Source organism: Condylura cristata, unplaced genomic scaffold (genome assembly GCF_000260355.1).
Source record: "Condylura cristata isolate star-nosed mole 26May11 unplaced genomic scaffold, ConCri1.0 scaffold00012, whole genome shotgun sequence".
NCBI classification, from domain to species: domain Eukaryota; kingdom Metazoa; phylum Chordata; class Mammalia; order Eulipotyphla; family Talpidae; genus Condylura; species Condylura cristata.
The window spans coordinates 14,608,759-14,625,227 of record NW_004567113.1 but is presented as its reverse complement, the minus strand read 5'-3'; the positions used below and the strand labels follow the sequence as shown (position 1 = coordinate 14,625,227).

The 16,469-nt window shown below is 34.6% G+C and overlaps 1 protein-coding gene across 2 annotated transcripts in view; it reads left to right on the top strand.

Annotated features, from left to right (window-relative positions):
• Positions 1-4,796, top strand: part of LOC101626479 (chromosome unknown open reading frame, human C4orf22) — a 467,695-nt gene extending 462,899 nt beyond the window's left edge. For both annotated transcript variants that reach the window (XM_004681184.1, XM_004681185.1), the window contains one exon: positions 4,701-4,796. In XM_004681184.1, the coding sequence (XP_004681241.1) occupies positions 4,701-4,796 (96 nt within the window). The remainder of the gene's footprint in view (positions 1-4,700) is intronic.
• Positions 4,797-16,469: the final 11,673 nt, after the last annotated feature.

The window sequence follows — 16,469 nt, the reverse complement described above, 5'->3', positions numbered from 1 at the left end:
TGGTTTAAAAAATGGATGAAACAATTAGTAAGGAGAGAGTCTTGAGATATGACATAACATAATCCTGAGATATAACTGTTTCTACCAAGATTACCCAAGAACTTTCGTAGGTATGTAGTGAGGCTAAAACATTTGTCGTTTGTAAAGCAATAGCCAAAATAACATAAAATTATGCAGCTTTATCTAATTTCATTAGGCAAATCACAAGATCTCTGATGCATCCAGGAAAACTTTATAAAAATATTCTAAGAGTTGAAAAGAGTGATTTTCCTGAGACTAAAACTAAATAAAAAAGTCAATAGCACAATTACAGAGATTTCCCTAAAGCACTTAAAATTTCTGAAACCTTTGTTTTATAATATTCCTGTACAAATTTATCAAGATGAGGCTGAGCATCTCTTCTAACTAGACAATTCTTCCAAAGGAATTCTACAGACAAACCAAATTATTTCCAATACCTTTTCTCAAAGGTGAATAAAACTTTAGAATTTTTGTTCAGGGACCTTCTGGGAAATCTCAAGGAGAAATTTAATGATAAAAGGAATATGAAAAGCTTTAATTTTTTTCTAAGAATACAATTATGGAAAGATAAACATCAGAAAAAGTTGTCATAGTGTATATGAACACAATATAGGGTTGGGGTGCTTTATGTACACAATGCTAACTTTTTGATTTAAAAACATTTAAACAATAAAATATTGAAATACAAGATGCACATTAACATGATGACAAATAACTTTAGCTCTTTATAAATATTATTCTCTCTGTTCTTCACTTGCTTTTATTTTATTTATTTTTATTAAAAATGCCAAGGATGGGGCCCTCCCTGGTGGCACAATAGGTTGGGACTCAGCACTGCAAGCTAGCCACAGCTGCTTCTGTGCAAGTTTGATCCCCATCCCTGGAGGTGATCCACAGACCTCTCCTAACCCACCTGCTGCTCCCCTCATCAGTGTATTTCATCAGTTGGCCTGTTCTGCTCCCCACTCTGTCCCTGGTGAAACCTCTCACTGGCCTGCACCTCTGGCTATACTCCAGTTCTGTATGCATAATTAAGTCTTTGTAAAACCTTTGGATTCTGATAGCAAAAAATAGGGTTACTATAGGGACTGGAAGCAGAGTTCCAGGGAGTACAATGGACCGTACTGGAGAGCTATTGGTACTTTCTGTGGTAGGGATAGTATATTAAGAACACATATGAAATATGGATGCAGTTCATAACAAATGGTGTTGTAAACCAATGTTACAACAAAGCAAAAATATCAAGGCTGTAATAAATTCAGTATAAAGCACTAAATTATAACATACATAATATTTACTAGCATATAAAATGAAAAAAAGAAAGGAAAAAAAACCATTCATATAGTAAAGGAGTTAACAAGTAAGCCAAGAAAGCAAGTCCATCAAGATGGGACAAACTTTACTAATTTTCTTAGTACTTTTCAATGCTTCTTAATAAATCAAGGCATGAGATACAATTAACTAAGGCAAGTAAAATTTACTTTCAAATTTGCCCTTTGTTTTACTTTTTCATATCATTGTAGTACTCAGGGTCTATGAGTTTGAAACAGTTTCTATTTTTTATACTTTGTTATTTCTGTTACCCCATTGCTATCTATGGTCAAATGAATCAGTTTCAATTTCAACTTCTAATATGGTTAATATTGGTACATACAGCACAAATAAAGTTTCTTTGGCGTCTTTATTGAGTTCCAAGATACTGTAGAAACATGGTAATCAGATAGAACAAAAAGGGGGAAAAGCCAGAAAATTCTATGTGTATATTTATGTGTGGTTTATGTGGTGGTTTATGTGTAAGCCACATATATAATATCATTACTCTGTCCTTAATGTTCATGGCATTGACTCAATCATTCATTTCATTGTGACTTCTAATCAAGTAAGTTCTATTATATAGAGAAAACTGTAGATAAAATTAAAAACCGTCTGTCTCCTAAAAAAACTGACAAAGCTTATATCTTTGTATAGTCATACACACTCATTCAAAGATAGATTTTTTTTTTTAGGCTCTTAAGCAAAGGTTGAAAACTTTAAAACATGCCTAGTAAGGCATCAAATGATCAGTTTTTCTTTTATTTTTGGTAGAAATAATCTGGATATGAATGAATATTCATTATGTAATTCATCTGAATAACATTCTATGTTTTTATGTTAACTAAAGATCTTGGGAATTATGTTCAAGTTGATATACTAAAAAAAATTAGCTGTTGAAATAGTTATTAGTATAATGATTCAATTTTGAATACGAATTTTGAGCATCTTCAGTATTGTACAGGAGTAATGTTAACTTATTTGATTATGTACCTAAGTAAATTTAAGCAAATCCAAGTAGAATAAAATGTTTGCCTATATTATACCTAACACTGATAGATTAGGGGAAACACTCTTTTATACCAAAATTATTAGACAAGTCTGATAGACCAAAGATTTTCCTTAGCCCAAGTCTTAAATTTCTGAAATGTTTCTGAGTTTCTATGAGAAGAATTTTCAAGTGTGCCACATTTAAAGTTTCTAAGCTAATTTCCTCATATATTTGGAATTTTATGAATATTTGATTTATATAGAAACATGTATATATGAATCCTATAGGTGGAACATAACAATTTTCTTTTAGAAAATATTTTAGCCTGGTAAATTAGTTCCCTCCAGATAGGAAAATATTATATAACCATACAAAAACATATAAGACCTTTCCCGTGTGTGTGTGTGTGTGTGTGTGTGTGATGTATGTAGAGAGAGTGAACTTAATTTCAGATTAAAACATTAGTCAACTGTCAAGACTAACATAAAAGTTGTTTTCTTGCCTGATGTATACATGATCCTTAATTTGAGCTCAAAATAGACAAGCAGAAAAGTAAAGAAATAAAATAATGAGTTTCTCTTGTTTCTCCCCCAAAAAAGAATAAATATGTCTCCTTCATTAATCCATTTACAGAGATCTCAAAGGTTAGGCCATAAAACTAAATTCCAAGCCATTGCTGTCACCAATGGTGAAAAAGTTTTTGATTGTAAATGTTTTGAAACAAACCCAAAATGATTAAAAGGAAAATATACAAAGAGACAGAAGATCAGCAGTCAAAGTTCTATTGGTACTGATGTACATCAGTAAATCAGTGGTGGGGATTTTATGGAGACTATAACCAGGGTGAGAAAGCACACGTTGTACAAAAATGAAAAGTGATACAAAAAATATACAAATATAAAATTAATAAAATAAACACATACTGATTTGTATAAAGTACTGGTGGTATGAAAACACACTATCTACATAGGCCCAAAATAAAGATACCCAAAAAAAAGTCCTGTTGCTACTGGAATTTACCTCTGGGAGTGAAGAAAAGAAGTATCTGGATTTAAATAGCCCATGACATGCAACACTTTCCCAGCTACAAAAGCTATTCAGCCATCAGGTGACTCCACTGGGAGCCAAGGTCGAACCTCCAAAATATTTACAAGATAATTGTTCCATAAGGGAGATAATCACAACTGTCATACATAAATAAAATGAATATGCCCAACTTCATTAATTATACAAGGAGTTAGGAACATATTAGAAAAAGTTCAAAGGAGAATTCAAAAGGAGACCAAAATTGGGAATAAGAAAATTTGAAATTTGTATTTTACAAATAGATTCAAAATTGCTCCCAGCAAAGGTTCAATATGCAATATTAATTGCATACCACTGGGCACAATTAATTTGCTTTTTATATACAGGAATATGTTATATGATTATTAGTTTTCTACAAGTTAAATGTAAAATAGCCCAAAGTTAAAAGCAGAAAAAAACCTTGGATAGGTGAGCCACATAGGACACCCCCTCTGAGATTTACCCATTTCAAAGCCTTTGCAATTTTACTGGCTGTTTAATTAAAGATGGTCCAATAGATTGTTAGTATAGTAAATTATCATGAGAAAAATACCAAAGTTTCTATTCTCAGATCTAAATTTCGTATTTCTTCATACAAAAAAAAAAAAGAGAACAAGTAATATGGGTGCTTTTGTACATGGAATATTTAAAAGGTCAAATGACTAATAATTTTCAGTAGTAGAGGTTGTCCTTTGTAGCATCTCCCATTTCTCTGTTATCTATACCACATAATGAATGCTTGTGCCCTTGAAAGTTCCCTAGGATGATAGACTATACTGAGAAAAAGAAAATGACCCAAAGCTGTTTTCACAGATTATAATTGAAGGACTGGAGAGAGGAGGGAAAACCAGTTAAAAGAGTTTGAAGTTTTAAGAAACTTTTCATGAAATTCACGATGGTGGGTGGTTCATTATAGGAATCAATTCTAAACTTGTGGCATCTTCATCTCACAAACTTGAAATCAATGTAGGATTCTTTTTAATTGATTATGCTGTGATGACAAGTGTTTGTAATGCCCTGCCCAGAGATTTGTGCAGCTAAGTGACCCCTACATTTCAAGCATGAACCTAGGACACTGCTTTGATCCTAGATGTTCTCACCAGTGTCACAACCCAGGGCTTTGAAGTTACTGATGGAATTATCACTGCTCCTGAGAAAAAGAATCTGGGGAGAAAACATGAAAATGTCTCCATTGCCACTGTCTTTTTAGCTCTGTTTGAAACATTATGGAAGCAAGAAGAAAGTTCGCTTTCTGACTAATTTGCATGGAATGTGCATGGATTTAACTAATAATATGATTTACCTGTTTTAGGCTGATCCAGGTGACAACTCTACAAGAACGTCTATCCAGACAGACCTCTACATCCAAGCTGTCATTTTTGACCACATTTCCAGAAGAAAGACTTAATTATTAACATGTTATACAGTTTCTGAATTACATGCTTAATTAAAATCATCCCTGCCTGTAACTGTAAGCAAATTAGAATACTAAATTCTGAGCTGAAAGGCAATAAAGGTTAATAAAGAAAGCCATAATCAAGACTTTTTTTTTTTGGTACTGATAGTCTGTTAATCTGTTTTGAGATTCTTCTAATTTTCCCCCTTTGAATACTAAAGCTGACTACAACAACTCATGAGAGAAAAACTTCTTGTTATTTGGAAGATACAATAATATTTTATAGCTCAAAATTTTCAAAACAAAAGTATTCCAAATCCTATTATTGCCAAATTTAGTGGCCATAACCTTATGCCATGTAGCATAAAATTATTGAATATTAATAAGGAAGTGGAAATTGAAATTTAATCATAAGAAATATAAATACAAAGTTTGAAATAGCCTAAACCTAACGCTGTAAATAATATCTGAACTGATGCTCAAAATGAATGAAAGTACTGATATTTTTATGTGGACTGTATGACCCCCATGAGGATAAAGTTGAGAAAATGAAAACCTAAAGCCAGAGAATGTTAGAATAATGAAGACTTCATAAAAAAAGAACTTGGTTTCCTAATGTGCCCTACAGATACAGAAAAGATATTATTCACTTACAATTTATATGAAAATTTGGTTTATTTCTTCCTCTTTCTATTCTTCCTTCACACCACCCCCTTTTCTCAATAATCCAATAGTAAGAGATTCAGTGGGGCCAAGCAATGTGGAAGTCTGTTCAGTGTGCAGGATGGGAGAGGCCAGAACAGAGTTCCAGTGGAATGAGGGACATGTATTCACGTAGGAAGTGAGACCTGGCACAAGGTGACAGAAATTAGTCACCTCAGCCTGATTGGTGTGAAATTAGAATTGGATGTACTCGTGCAACCTTATTGTTCTCAGTAGACACAATATCTGTAAATGTGTGTGTTCACAACGTCCCTTTGTCCACTGAGAGAGTCTCAGGGCAGCAACATCCACTAACAGGGACTGTATTAGCACCCAAATCTTAAGTTTCTCAACACCACTTTTCTAGCAAAAGAAAGCAGCAACCCTTGGGAAAAGAATTAATCCCACAGCCTACGGAGGGAAATTTCAAGAATCTGGAATATCTTTGTGCCAGGAAGCAAAGAAGTTCTCAAAAATGAATGGAATTCAACGAAGGGACACTGAACCCAGCTTGAAACAGTTTCCATTGGACACCATAATAAGTCATGATAATGACAAACATAAAATAAGCAACCATTATTTCATACTGATCTATGTGACTCAATAAATGAAAAGTTTGATGAGGAATGGAATGTATTCATGGTATCTCCCCACCAAATACTTAATACTTACAGAGCAAACAATGGAAAAGCCTGATGATACCACTTTCAGTAAGTGATTAGAGAGAATATGAGCAGCAATGAGCTGAATTCACTCCAAATGAGTAAGGTGAAATTAGTTTCATCTTTTGTACCTTTTGTAATAATTCTACCAAGATTGCATAATCTGAAACTCAGACAAAGCCAAATCCAGGGACATAATACAAAGTCTGAGATCAGTATGTCATGATCATGGGAAGTAGGAGAATAGACAGAAAAGGCATCCTCAGCATGACAAACAAATGCAACATGATTCGGAGCTGTAGCCTTATTCTGGAAAGGGAAATTGGGGACATTGGTAAAAATTGAAGAGATTCTGAATAATAGACAGTAGCAATGTAAAAGTGTTTATGTCCTGATTTGGATTACTATGTATGGTTATATGAAATAAGGTCCTTGGTTATAGAAAATTATACTAAAGCATTTTGGAGTTAAAGGTATATCAAAAATTTATATTTAATTCAGGGGGGAAATGATGTTTGTGTTGTAAGTTTTCTGTGAGTCTGAGGTTGTCTGAAATAAAATATTTGATTTACTTCATTTATAAAGTCAGAACTCTTGACCCTTATACTTTATATACAACATATAAATTTTATTGTACTATCTACAGATTAGTTGAAATTTTAGTAAGTACTTTATGAGTTCTATAGAATATTCAATTGAATTTCTTTAAATTTCATATATTGACTTTATTACATTTAATTATCTAGTGACTTCAAATATCCAACTAGCAAATAAGCTTTGATATAAAAATATTCATAAATCTAATAAACTTGTGAATGTAATATTTATGTCCTCCCAAGTCTCCGTGTGGTTTATGAATTTATAAAATTTTACTATAAAATCCTGTCTAATTATTCAAAGATCACATTTTAAGTTGGATTAGATTAATTCTGCTGTTGTCTAGTAGTCTAGAGTTCCTTGAGTGTTTTAACTTTTTTTTTTAAATCTAAGTATTGGTATTTAAAATGCATAAAACAGTTAATATTTATACAGCCTCTTCCTATTTTTAGTCTGAAGGTTTAATCACTAAAACAACAACCACTAAGTTGTATGTTAGCTTCTGAAGTGGATTAACTGATAGTACATAGTTACCAAAGATTTAAGTTATGAGGTATAACTATTTTGCTAGGGTTTGCTGATCTTTCAGAAGGCTATTGTGGCTTGGCAGAGTAAAAGGAGATGCACAGCCACACGTCTTGCTAGTGGCCTAGTGGAAGGGTGAGGCCTAGTGGAAGGGTGAAAACCTAAAGGGTGAGTGTGGCCACTGGTCAGGTCATTCAGTGCTATTGTTTTGAGAGTCATGTGTCTGCTGCTGTGCTGGAGCATCCCAAAAGCTCATGGAGCATCTCCTGTTGTTATCTTCTGTTGTCCTCATGAGCCACAACCTGGCTTATAGTCTGGCTGCTGAGTGTCACAGAGGTGGGAAGATGCCATCTTAGATAAGTGGCCTAATGTCCAAGAGAGGAGTTCTGCATCGTCAGTGGTAGGAAGATGCCTTTTTAAGTGCTTTTGTACAAGACTGAGTAACACTGGACACAGCTTTGGCTAAGGTAAAGACTGTTTTTGGCCTTAGTAACTCTTTGTTTATCACTGGTTTGTTGAATCCTTTTCTGGTTATTCTCTGGGCCTGAGTAGTATTGCTATTGTGTGTGCAGATAAAGAGCTTGGACAGTGACTGAACTGTTGGGCAGTGTCCTTGGCCAGATTAGTGCCCCTTGCTGCCCTGTATTAGGGCTACCATAACAAAATGCCACAAAGTAGGTGATTTTAAAATGGAAATTTACTTTATCACTGTTCAGGAGAATGGTAGTGTCAGACCAAGATGTCAGCTAGTTTGCTTTTTCCTTGAAGCCTCTCTTGAGGGCTCACTGATGGCCACCTCCTCACTATCTCTTCACATGGTCTTCCCTCTGTTCCCTCAAGTCAAGTGTCTCTCCATGTTTCCAATGTCCCTTCTTATAAAGTCAGAATGGATTAGAGTCTACTCTAATAAGTTCATTTTAATTTAATTACTCTCTTAAAACCCATCTTCAAATTCATCACATTTTGAGGAATTATGTGTGGCGGGAGGGAGAAAGGAGGGAATTGGAGGAGAAGGTAGGACTTTAACTATGAGTTTTGATGGGATACAATTTAGCCCATACCATGTAATGTGAATTATAAACATCCAGGAACTCTTTTTATCATATTTAAAACTTTTCAGTTGATGTTAAACCAAGTCTTGATTTCTAATAGCCCCAATACTTCACCTTTCTAAAGATGATTGCTTTGTTATCCAAGAGGTCTGCATTCAAAAGCCCTATTACTTCACTTTCTCTTCTTATTTGAGTGTAGCACTCACCCTGTTTTGTGCATATTCAATAAATCTATGTAGGATGTTATTCTGTTTCTGACTTGTTTTAATATTCTTTCTATCCGTAAAATTGCAACTCCTATATATGTTTAAATGACATCTGATTGCACTGAGCAGATCTCTTATGTGTTGCCTTGTTCTGTGGTCACAGTGCTAAAGGTTGAACTAATACAACTCCTGGGAATTCCCTTCATGGAATCTCATTAAAGTGGCTTTCACCCAGTAAAAAGGAGCAATTACACAACTGCCATGCACTAGTCTAGGACAAACTATAGAAGTAAGTTTAACCTGAAGCTAATGGTTGAGTGCAAGATCAGAGAGAGTATGTGAAATGTATGTAAGAATAGGCATAAGAGAAGTAGGCTGAACACAGGACCAAGGAATGAGTTAGCCAACCAAAAGGAAATGTAACAAGAAATTGAGCAATGCAATAAAGAGTAAAGAGCATTAAGAACCAGACAATTTGGCAAGCTGAATTGTTGGTAATTGGCCAAATCACTTTATCTCTCCAGACTTTGGCTCTTTAAGTTTCCTTCAAAATTCAAAACATCTATGATTTCTCCTTGCTGTTTTTCTAATCTATTTATAGACTCACTCAAGAGAATAGAATAGCCTTACAAGTTAAGTGTGATTTTCTCCAAGTGATAGTTTAAGTTTATTATCCTAGGCTCTGTTTATAAGTGATGAAAATCCAATTTGAGGTTTTTTTAAATAAAAATACCATTGTGTAGAAGGTGTCTCTCACAAGTAAAAGAAATATGTTTGTGTCTCATGGATAATCATAATAAAATACCTCCATTAGAACTCCACTTCCACTAGTGTAACTCATTACTGTGATCCTCTCTGTGCATAATTATTTCTACAAAACAATGTCTGTTTCTCCAGAAACAGATATACACATACCTCCTCCCTCCCTCTCACACTCTTTCTCTCTTCCCTCTCCTCTTCTTACCTCCCTTTTCCTCTCCCTTTTTCCAAAGTCCAGAATCCCCAAAGAAGGACACTTGACTTCAGGAGTCTATCACCCTACATTAATCTAAAATCTAAAATGGTTAGACTGTACAGAATTATGATCCCATAATTATAACAACTTTGAAAACCTTGAGCATGGGTTAGAATCTTCAAACAATCAGATACTTTTGATACAAAAAAAATGCATCCTGTTCAATGGAATAGGAAGAAATGGTAGGTGAGAGGAAAGGCAGAAATCTGGCACACTGAGGTAAATCATTGGAGCATCAACTCACTCTTCTTTGCACTGATGGTGATACCAGAAGGAAAAGTAGCAATGAATAATGTGACTGGGTAAATACTCCTTTTATATGTTTCCTGTTTTATAAAAGAGTTTTCTAAGATAAACAGTTATGTAATCAAAAAATGGCCCAATATATATAACACTAGCCTGTTCAATGTATCCCATAATAATATATTTTAAATGGTAGACCAACCACTAACCATCTAAACTTCAAGGAGATCAAAAGGAAGTGTCTATACATTCTTTTATGGAGGACCCATTATAAGCCAGATCCTCTACCAAAGAGGCAATAATGAAGAAGTGCTTCCGCTAAGAAATTCACTGGCTTACATTTTTATGGTTGGTGCTACTGCTGTTGTGAATGTATTTCCCCCTCATTTCCCAACAAATAGATAATTATAAAAATTGCATGAATGTTAGGAAATTTCAACATTTTATTGTAGCTATTCTCAATACTGAAGCTTCAACCTAAAGGATTTCAGTTGATATCCTATATTGTAAATACATATTTGCAAATAATGACAATTTTATCTTCTTTCCTCTACTAATTTCCATGATAGCTTATTACATTGACCAAGTATTTTCAGAATCAAATAAAATGGTGAAGAAAAGATTTATTGGAAATACTACTATCAAAGTGTTTCCCAGTGTGTGTTATGTATCACACTAATCTTTTAAGAATATCTTTTTAAAATTCTGTGGTCAAATAAGGTTGTGAAATTGCACACTACAACATTCTCCTAGAGACTCACAATGTCACATATTATTAACACTGAGAAGTTCCAAAGTAAACAGATCCAAATTCACTTAACCTAAATTTCCAAACAAATTGCCCACTGCTCAGCACCCCTCTATTTTCACTATGAAGCATTAATTAGCATTCTGTTATTTGAGATTTGTTGCAAGCCACAAAAATACAAACCCCACACATTTAAACAGACAGGAAAACATACTAGAATTTAAGGAAGTGTTTCTAACCAAGACTCTGGAAAAAGAACACAGAGGAATTCTGGAAGTCTCTTCTGCCAAATACTGCCGGTAACAAAGCTGAACTCCAGCTACTCTCCAGTCTGTCTCTCAATACCATATTTCAAATTTCCAAGAGAGAAAACCTGATAAGTGCTCAAGGGCTGGGTGCCCACCCCTCAAGTTGCCAACAGTAGTCTAGGTCATATGGTAGACATGACCCCCTGGGGGTCTTCCCCGTGCTTCAGTGACTGCTTCCAGCAGATAGGAATTTTCATTTGGGAAGGCACTCCAAGAAATTCTACTATAAAGTATAATTTAAGTACTCCTGAAATGAGTACTGCAAAAGCATACTTTGTTAGAAACTTTAATTTTGTTGGATGTATACTCCTGTTTCTATTTTTTTGTTTTTTTAGACTTAACCAGGAATGGATGTCAGTGTTTACTTCCAAATTAGTTTTACCTCAGTCAAAATTATTAGTAGGGTTAATAGGTTTTAAATTTTGAGATACTTTCCATGCAGAAAAATGCTTCTTGAACTATTTCTTCAATAAACTATGCATATGGGTTTGCTCATATGACTTATTCACGATTTTTCAACTCTATGTATGGGACTGCTTTATAAGACTATACGGGTTTTATAGTTCTTTTTGTCAAAAAACATTGTTATAGACTGTAGATATTGAAAAAAAAATTTTAAAGATTTATTTATTGATGCATACAGAAGTGGGGTACAGGCCAGAGGTGCAGGACAGTGAGAGGATTCACCAGAGACAGAGTGGGGAACAGACCAGGCAAATCAACAAAGTCCACTGCTGAGGGGAGCAGCAGGTGGGTCAGGAGAGGTCTGCCACACCATGTGGGTCATCTCCGGGGCGGACAGGAATCGAACTCTTGCTGAAGTGGCTTTAGCTTCTTAGTGCTGTGTTTTAACCCGCTGCGCCACCAGGGAGGGCCCATGAAATGTATTTTTAATTAATATGTTTGAGGCAACTTTTAGCTGTATAGAAAAATTGAGCAGAAAGCAGTTTCCTTGTCTTTGTATCCCCCACTCCTTCCACACTGTCCTCTGTTATAACATCTTGCATCAGTGCACTCTCTTTGTTACAGCTGGTGAACCTGTATTGAAAAACTAAGGATCGCTTTTTGTGTTGTTTAGTTCTATGAGGTTGTTTTTTGTTTGTTTGTTTTAAGATTTATTTATTGGTACAGACTAGAGGTGCAGGGGCTGTGAGAGGATTCACCAGAGACCGAGTGGGGAGCAGAACAGGCAGATCAATGAAGTACACTGCTGAGGGGAGCAGCGGTGGGTCAGGAGAGGTCTGCCATGCCTTGTGGTCACCTCCAGGGCAGGCAGGGATCAAGCTCATGTTGAAGTGGCTTTAGCTTCTTAGTGCTCTGCTTTAACCTGCTGCGCCACCAGGGAGGGCCCCAGTCCTATGTGTTTTGACAAATAGATCATTTTCTATCCACCATGACAATACCAAACCAAACCACAATTTCACTGTCTTTAATATCCTCTATGCTCTACTTACTCATCTCTCCCCCATTTAGCATTTTACCTTTGGCAGTTGCTGATCTTTTTATTGTCTACACACATGCTTTTTCCAGAATGTCATATAGTTGGAATTTTATAGTATGTTGCATTTTCAGGCTGGCTGCTTTCCCTGAGCACTGCATTTACTTCAGTTTCCACTGTGCCTTTTCATGACTTGATAGCTCATTTCATTTTTATCACCAAATAATATTCCATGATACAGTGTTCAACAGTTTATCAGTTCACATATTGAGGAACATCTTGACTGTGTCCAGGCTTTGACAGATATGAACTAAGCTGCTATGACTACCACATGCAGGCTTTTGTGTGGACTTAGGCTTTCAACTCATTTGGATAATATCTAGGAGTATGATTGCTGGATCACATTGTAAGACTATGTTTAGCTTTGTTAGGAGCTGCCAAGCAATCTCCCAAACTTCCAAATTATCTCCCAAAGTGACTGCACAAGGGCAGTGCATGAGAGTTATTATTGTTCTACATCCTTGCCTCAATTTGGTGGTTTTTCAGTATTTTGGATTTTAGCCATTCTGGTAGGTGTATATTGTTGTCTTACAGAGTTTTAATTTTCTACTTTCTAAGTACACATGATGTTAAGCAGCTTTTTCTATGCTTATTTTCCATTTGCATATATTTTTCAGTAAAACATCTTTTTGATTCTTTTGACCATTTTTTTTAATTGGACGATTTCTAATTGTTGAGTTCTAAGATTTTTTTTTATATATATTTTGGACACAAATGTCTCATCAGATAAGTGTTTCTGCAAAAATTTTTCCCATTCTGTGACTTGTCTTTTCATCTTCTTAAGCTCCATAATTTTAAAATATTATCTTTTACAGATTTTTAACATTTAAACTGAGGTTGACTTTTTCCATATTCCAGAAGAGTTTTATGTAAAATCTGGAGTGTCTATTTTTAAGTGTGACATAACTCTCAATGGTCAAACCACATGACAATGTTTTCCACAAGAAAACATTTTGATAATTTTTATGAGAGAAATTCCTATTTTCTTGTTCTTGTACCAATTTTGAATGTTACATCTTTTTCAACTTCATTGAAATTTACTAATATTTTTATGAAATATATGTAACATACTTTGTGCTACATTCTCTCTGTTCAATTTTTTTGGCAATAGCAAATATCTAATTTATACTGTTTTGAATTTGTGTTATGCTTTCTGTTAATTTTCATTTAAAAACATTTGGTATTACCTACCATGTTACTTTTCAATCAACTCTATTTAATGTTGATTTTATGTCAATTTTTATTCTTCATCATATCTTATCAAATTGCCATCCTGAAATGTTGTGCCAATTCATAGCCCTAGAGAGAATACAAAATTATAGCTTTTCTCTCAATGATGCTGGATTTTTACTTCTCGTTACCTGATTTCCTGGTAGGTAAAAACTTGTATACCACATAGCTTTAAATTATATTTCTTTAACTATAAATGATTTTGGCCATATTTCCATATATTTATTGAATACCATTATACCTTTTGCATGGGTGTCTTACTTGGATGTTCTGTATTGTATAATTGATTTGCAAAAGTTTGGTATATGCTGAAGAAATTATTTTCTGAAAAATATTACACAAATGTTTCTCAGTGGATTTATTATTCTTTGATTTTCTATGACAACTGTTGTTTTACAAAAGGAATTAATTTTTAAGTAGTAAAACTTGACTGACCTTTTATAACTAACTTTTGCACTTCATAGCAGAAAGACTTCTCCCACGCCAACATAATAATAATTTTTAAAATTTTTATCTGAGAAAGGAACTGTACATGCATAGATAGGTTATTTGAAATCATTCTGGCAAAGCTGAAAAGTGAAAAAGTGAAGAAAATCTGTATTAATTATGGTATATGATGCCATATTGCATTATGGGAATCTTCAAAAGATAAGAATAAGAGAAAGACACACAAAGCCTATTTAAGGAAATATGACTGAAAACTTTCCGAATCTGAGGCGATACAAGGACTCACAGGCACTTGAAGCTCATTGACCCCATGCACATTTCAACCAAAAAGCATAACCCAAGACACATTGTAATAGAATTTTTAAAGAATCAAAGAGGAAGAATTTTTAAACAGCAGGGGGGAAAGTCATAAAGAATCTGCTCTCATAAATCTATCAACATATTTCTCAGCAGAAACCTTGAGAACTAGGGGAGTTCAAATATATATTTAATGTGTTGAAAGAAAAAACGAAAACTGCCAAATAAGAATACTGTATTTGCCAAAGCTGCTGTTCAATAATAAGAGAGAAATGTTTTCTCAGACACACTCTGCAGTTCATCATGCCTTGTAAGAAGAACTAAGTGAAGTTCTTCAAGCAAAAATGAAAGACACTAATTATTTCACTAATAGAAGCATATAATATAAAATTCATTGATGACATTAAGTCTATAATTAATCTCAGAATATTGTATCATTATAATGGTGGTTGTGGAGATCACTTAATTTTCTATGGCAACTCTTATTTTACAAAAGGATTCACTTTTATATAGTAAAACTCAATTGGGTAAAATTATAGCAGTATCAAAATAATGCTAATAACTTCATAAAGGGTACAAAATATACTAACACATAAATTGTGGCCTCAAAAAAAAAGTAACTTGGGAAATAATAGGGTAGCTTTTGTATATGATCAATATTAAGCTATTTTGGCTGAAAGTATTTTTAAATTAATTTTTATATATTTTATATCATTGTTCATTTTTTAAACAATGTTTACTCCCCCTCTGCCCCCATGTAGTCCCCTTAGAATTTCCTCCCTAAATGCACCGGTGCTCCACCACCATGATCCCCTGTTCTCCTCCCTCTCTCCTTCCAATCCCTCGCCCTCCTTCTTCCTCTCCTCCTCCCCTGCAGGACATCTCTGGTTTAGAATTGTCTGTTTTGTTTTGTGTTGTGGTGTTGTTATTTTTCCCCTAATGTCTTATTTGGTTCCCTTGTGAGACAATCTGATAATTTTCTTTATCCTTCTGACTTATTTCACTGAGCATAATTCCTTCTAACTCCACCCATGTTGCTGCAAATGGCATGAGTTTATCTTTTTTATTGCTGAGTAGTATTCCACTGTATATATATACATCTTTTTTATCCAATCATCTTTTTGGAGCCATTTGGGTTGTTTCCAGATTTTACCTATTGTATATAGTACTGCAGTAAACATAGGGGTACAGGTATCCTTTTGAATTAATGATTTGTGTCCTTCGGGTAGATCCCTAGAAGTAAAAATGCTGGGTCATATGGTACCTCCATTTTTAATAGTTTGAGGAATCTCCATACAGCTTTTCATAGTTGTTGTACCAGTTTACACTCTCACCAGCAATGTAGGAGAGTTCCTTTCACCACATCCTTACCAATATTTGTTTTTGCTAGGTTTTTTGATACGTGTGATGTTCTTAACAGTGTAAGGTGGTATCTCATTGTGTTTTTAATTTGCCTTTTCCTGATTGTAAGGGATGTTGAACATTTTTTTATATGCCTGTTGGCCATTTGTATTTCCTCTTTGGAGAAGTGTCTTCTAAGTTCTGTTCATTTCTTGACTGGATTGTTTACTTCGTTTTTGTTGAGTCCCGTGGGTTCTTTGTATATCTTTGAAATCAGTCCCTTATCAGTTGTACAGAGTCCAAAGATTTTGAAAGTATATATATTTTTTAAAGATTTATTTTATTTGTGCATACAGAACTGAGGTACAGGCCAGAAATGCAGGGGTGGTGAGTGGATTCACCAGAGGCAGACTGGGGAGCAGAACAGGCCGACTGATGAAGTACACTGCTGAGGGGAGCAGAGAGCGGGTCAGGCTCTCCTGTCCTGCCATGTGGTCACCTATGGGGCAGGCGGGGATGAACTCATGCGAAAGTGGCTTTAGATTCTTAGTGCTGTGCTTTAAACCGCTGCACCACCAGGGAGGGCCTTGAAAGCATATTTTTATATCTAATATATGTTCTATGCAAACCTTGTGGCTGCAAGAACCCATAATAGAAATACAAAAGAACCCATAATAGAAATACAAAAGATAAAGAGAAACGAATTAGATCTTACAACTATAGAACATATTCAAAAAAAAGAAGGGGGGCAGGAAGAAAGAAACCACCTAACAATAGAAAACAACAAAACAACAATAATAAAGAGTTGTCTATC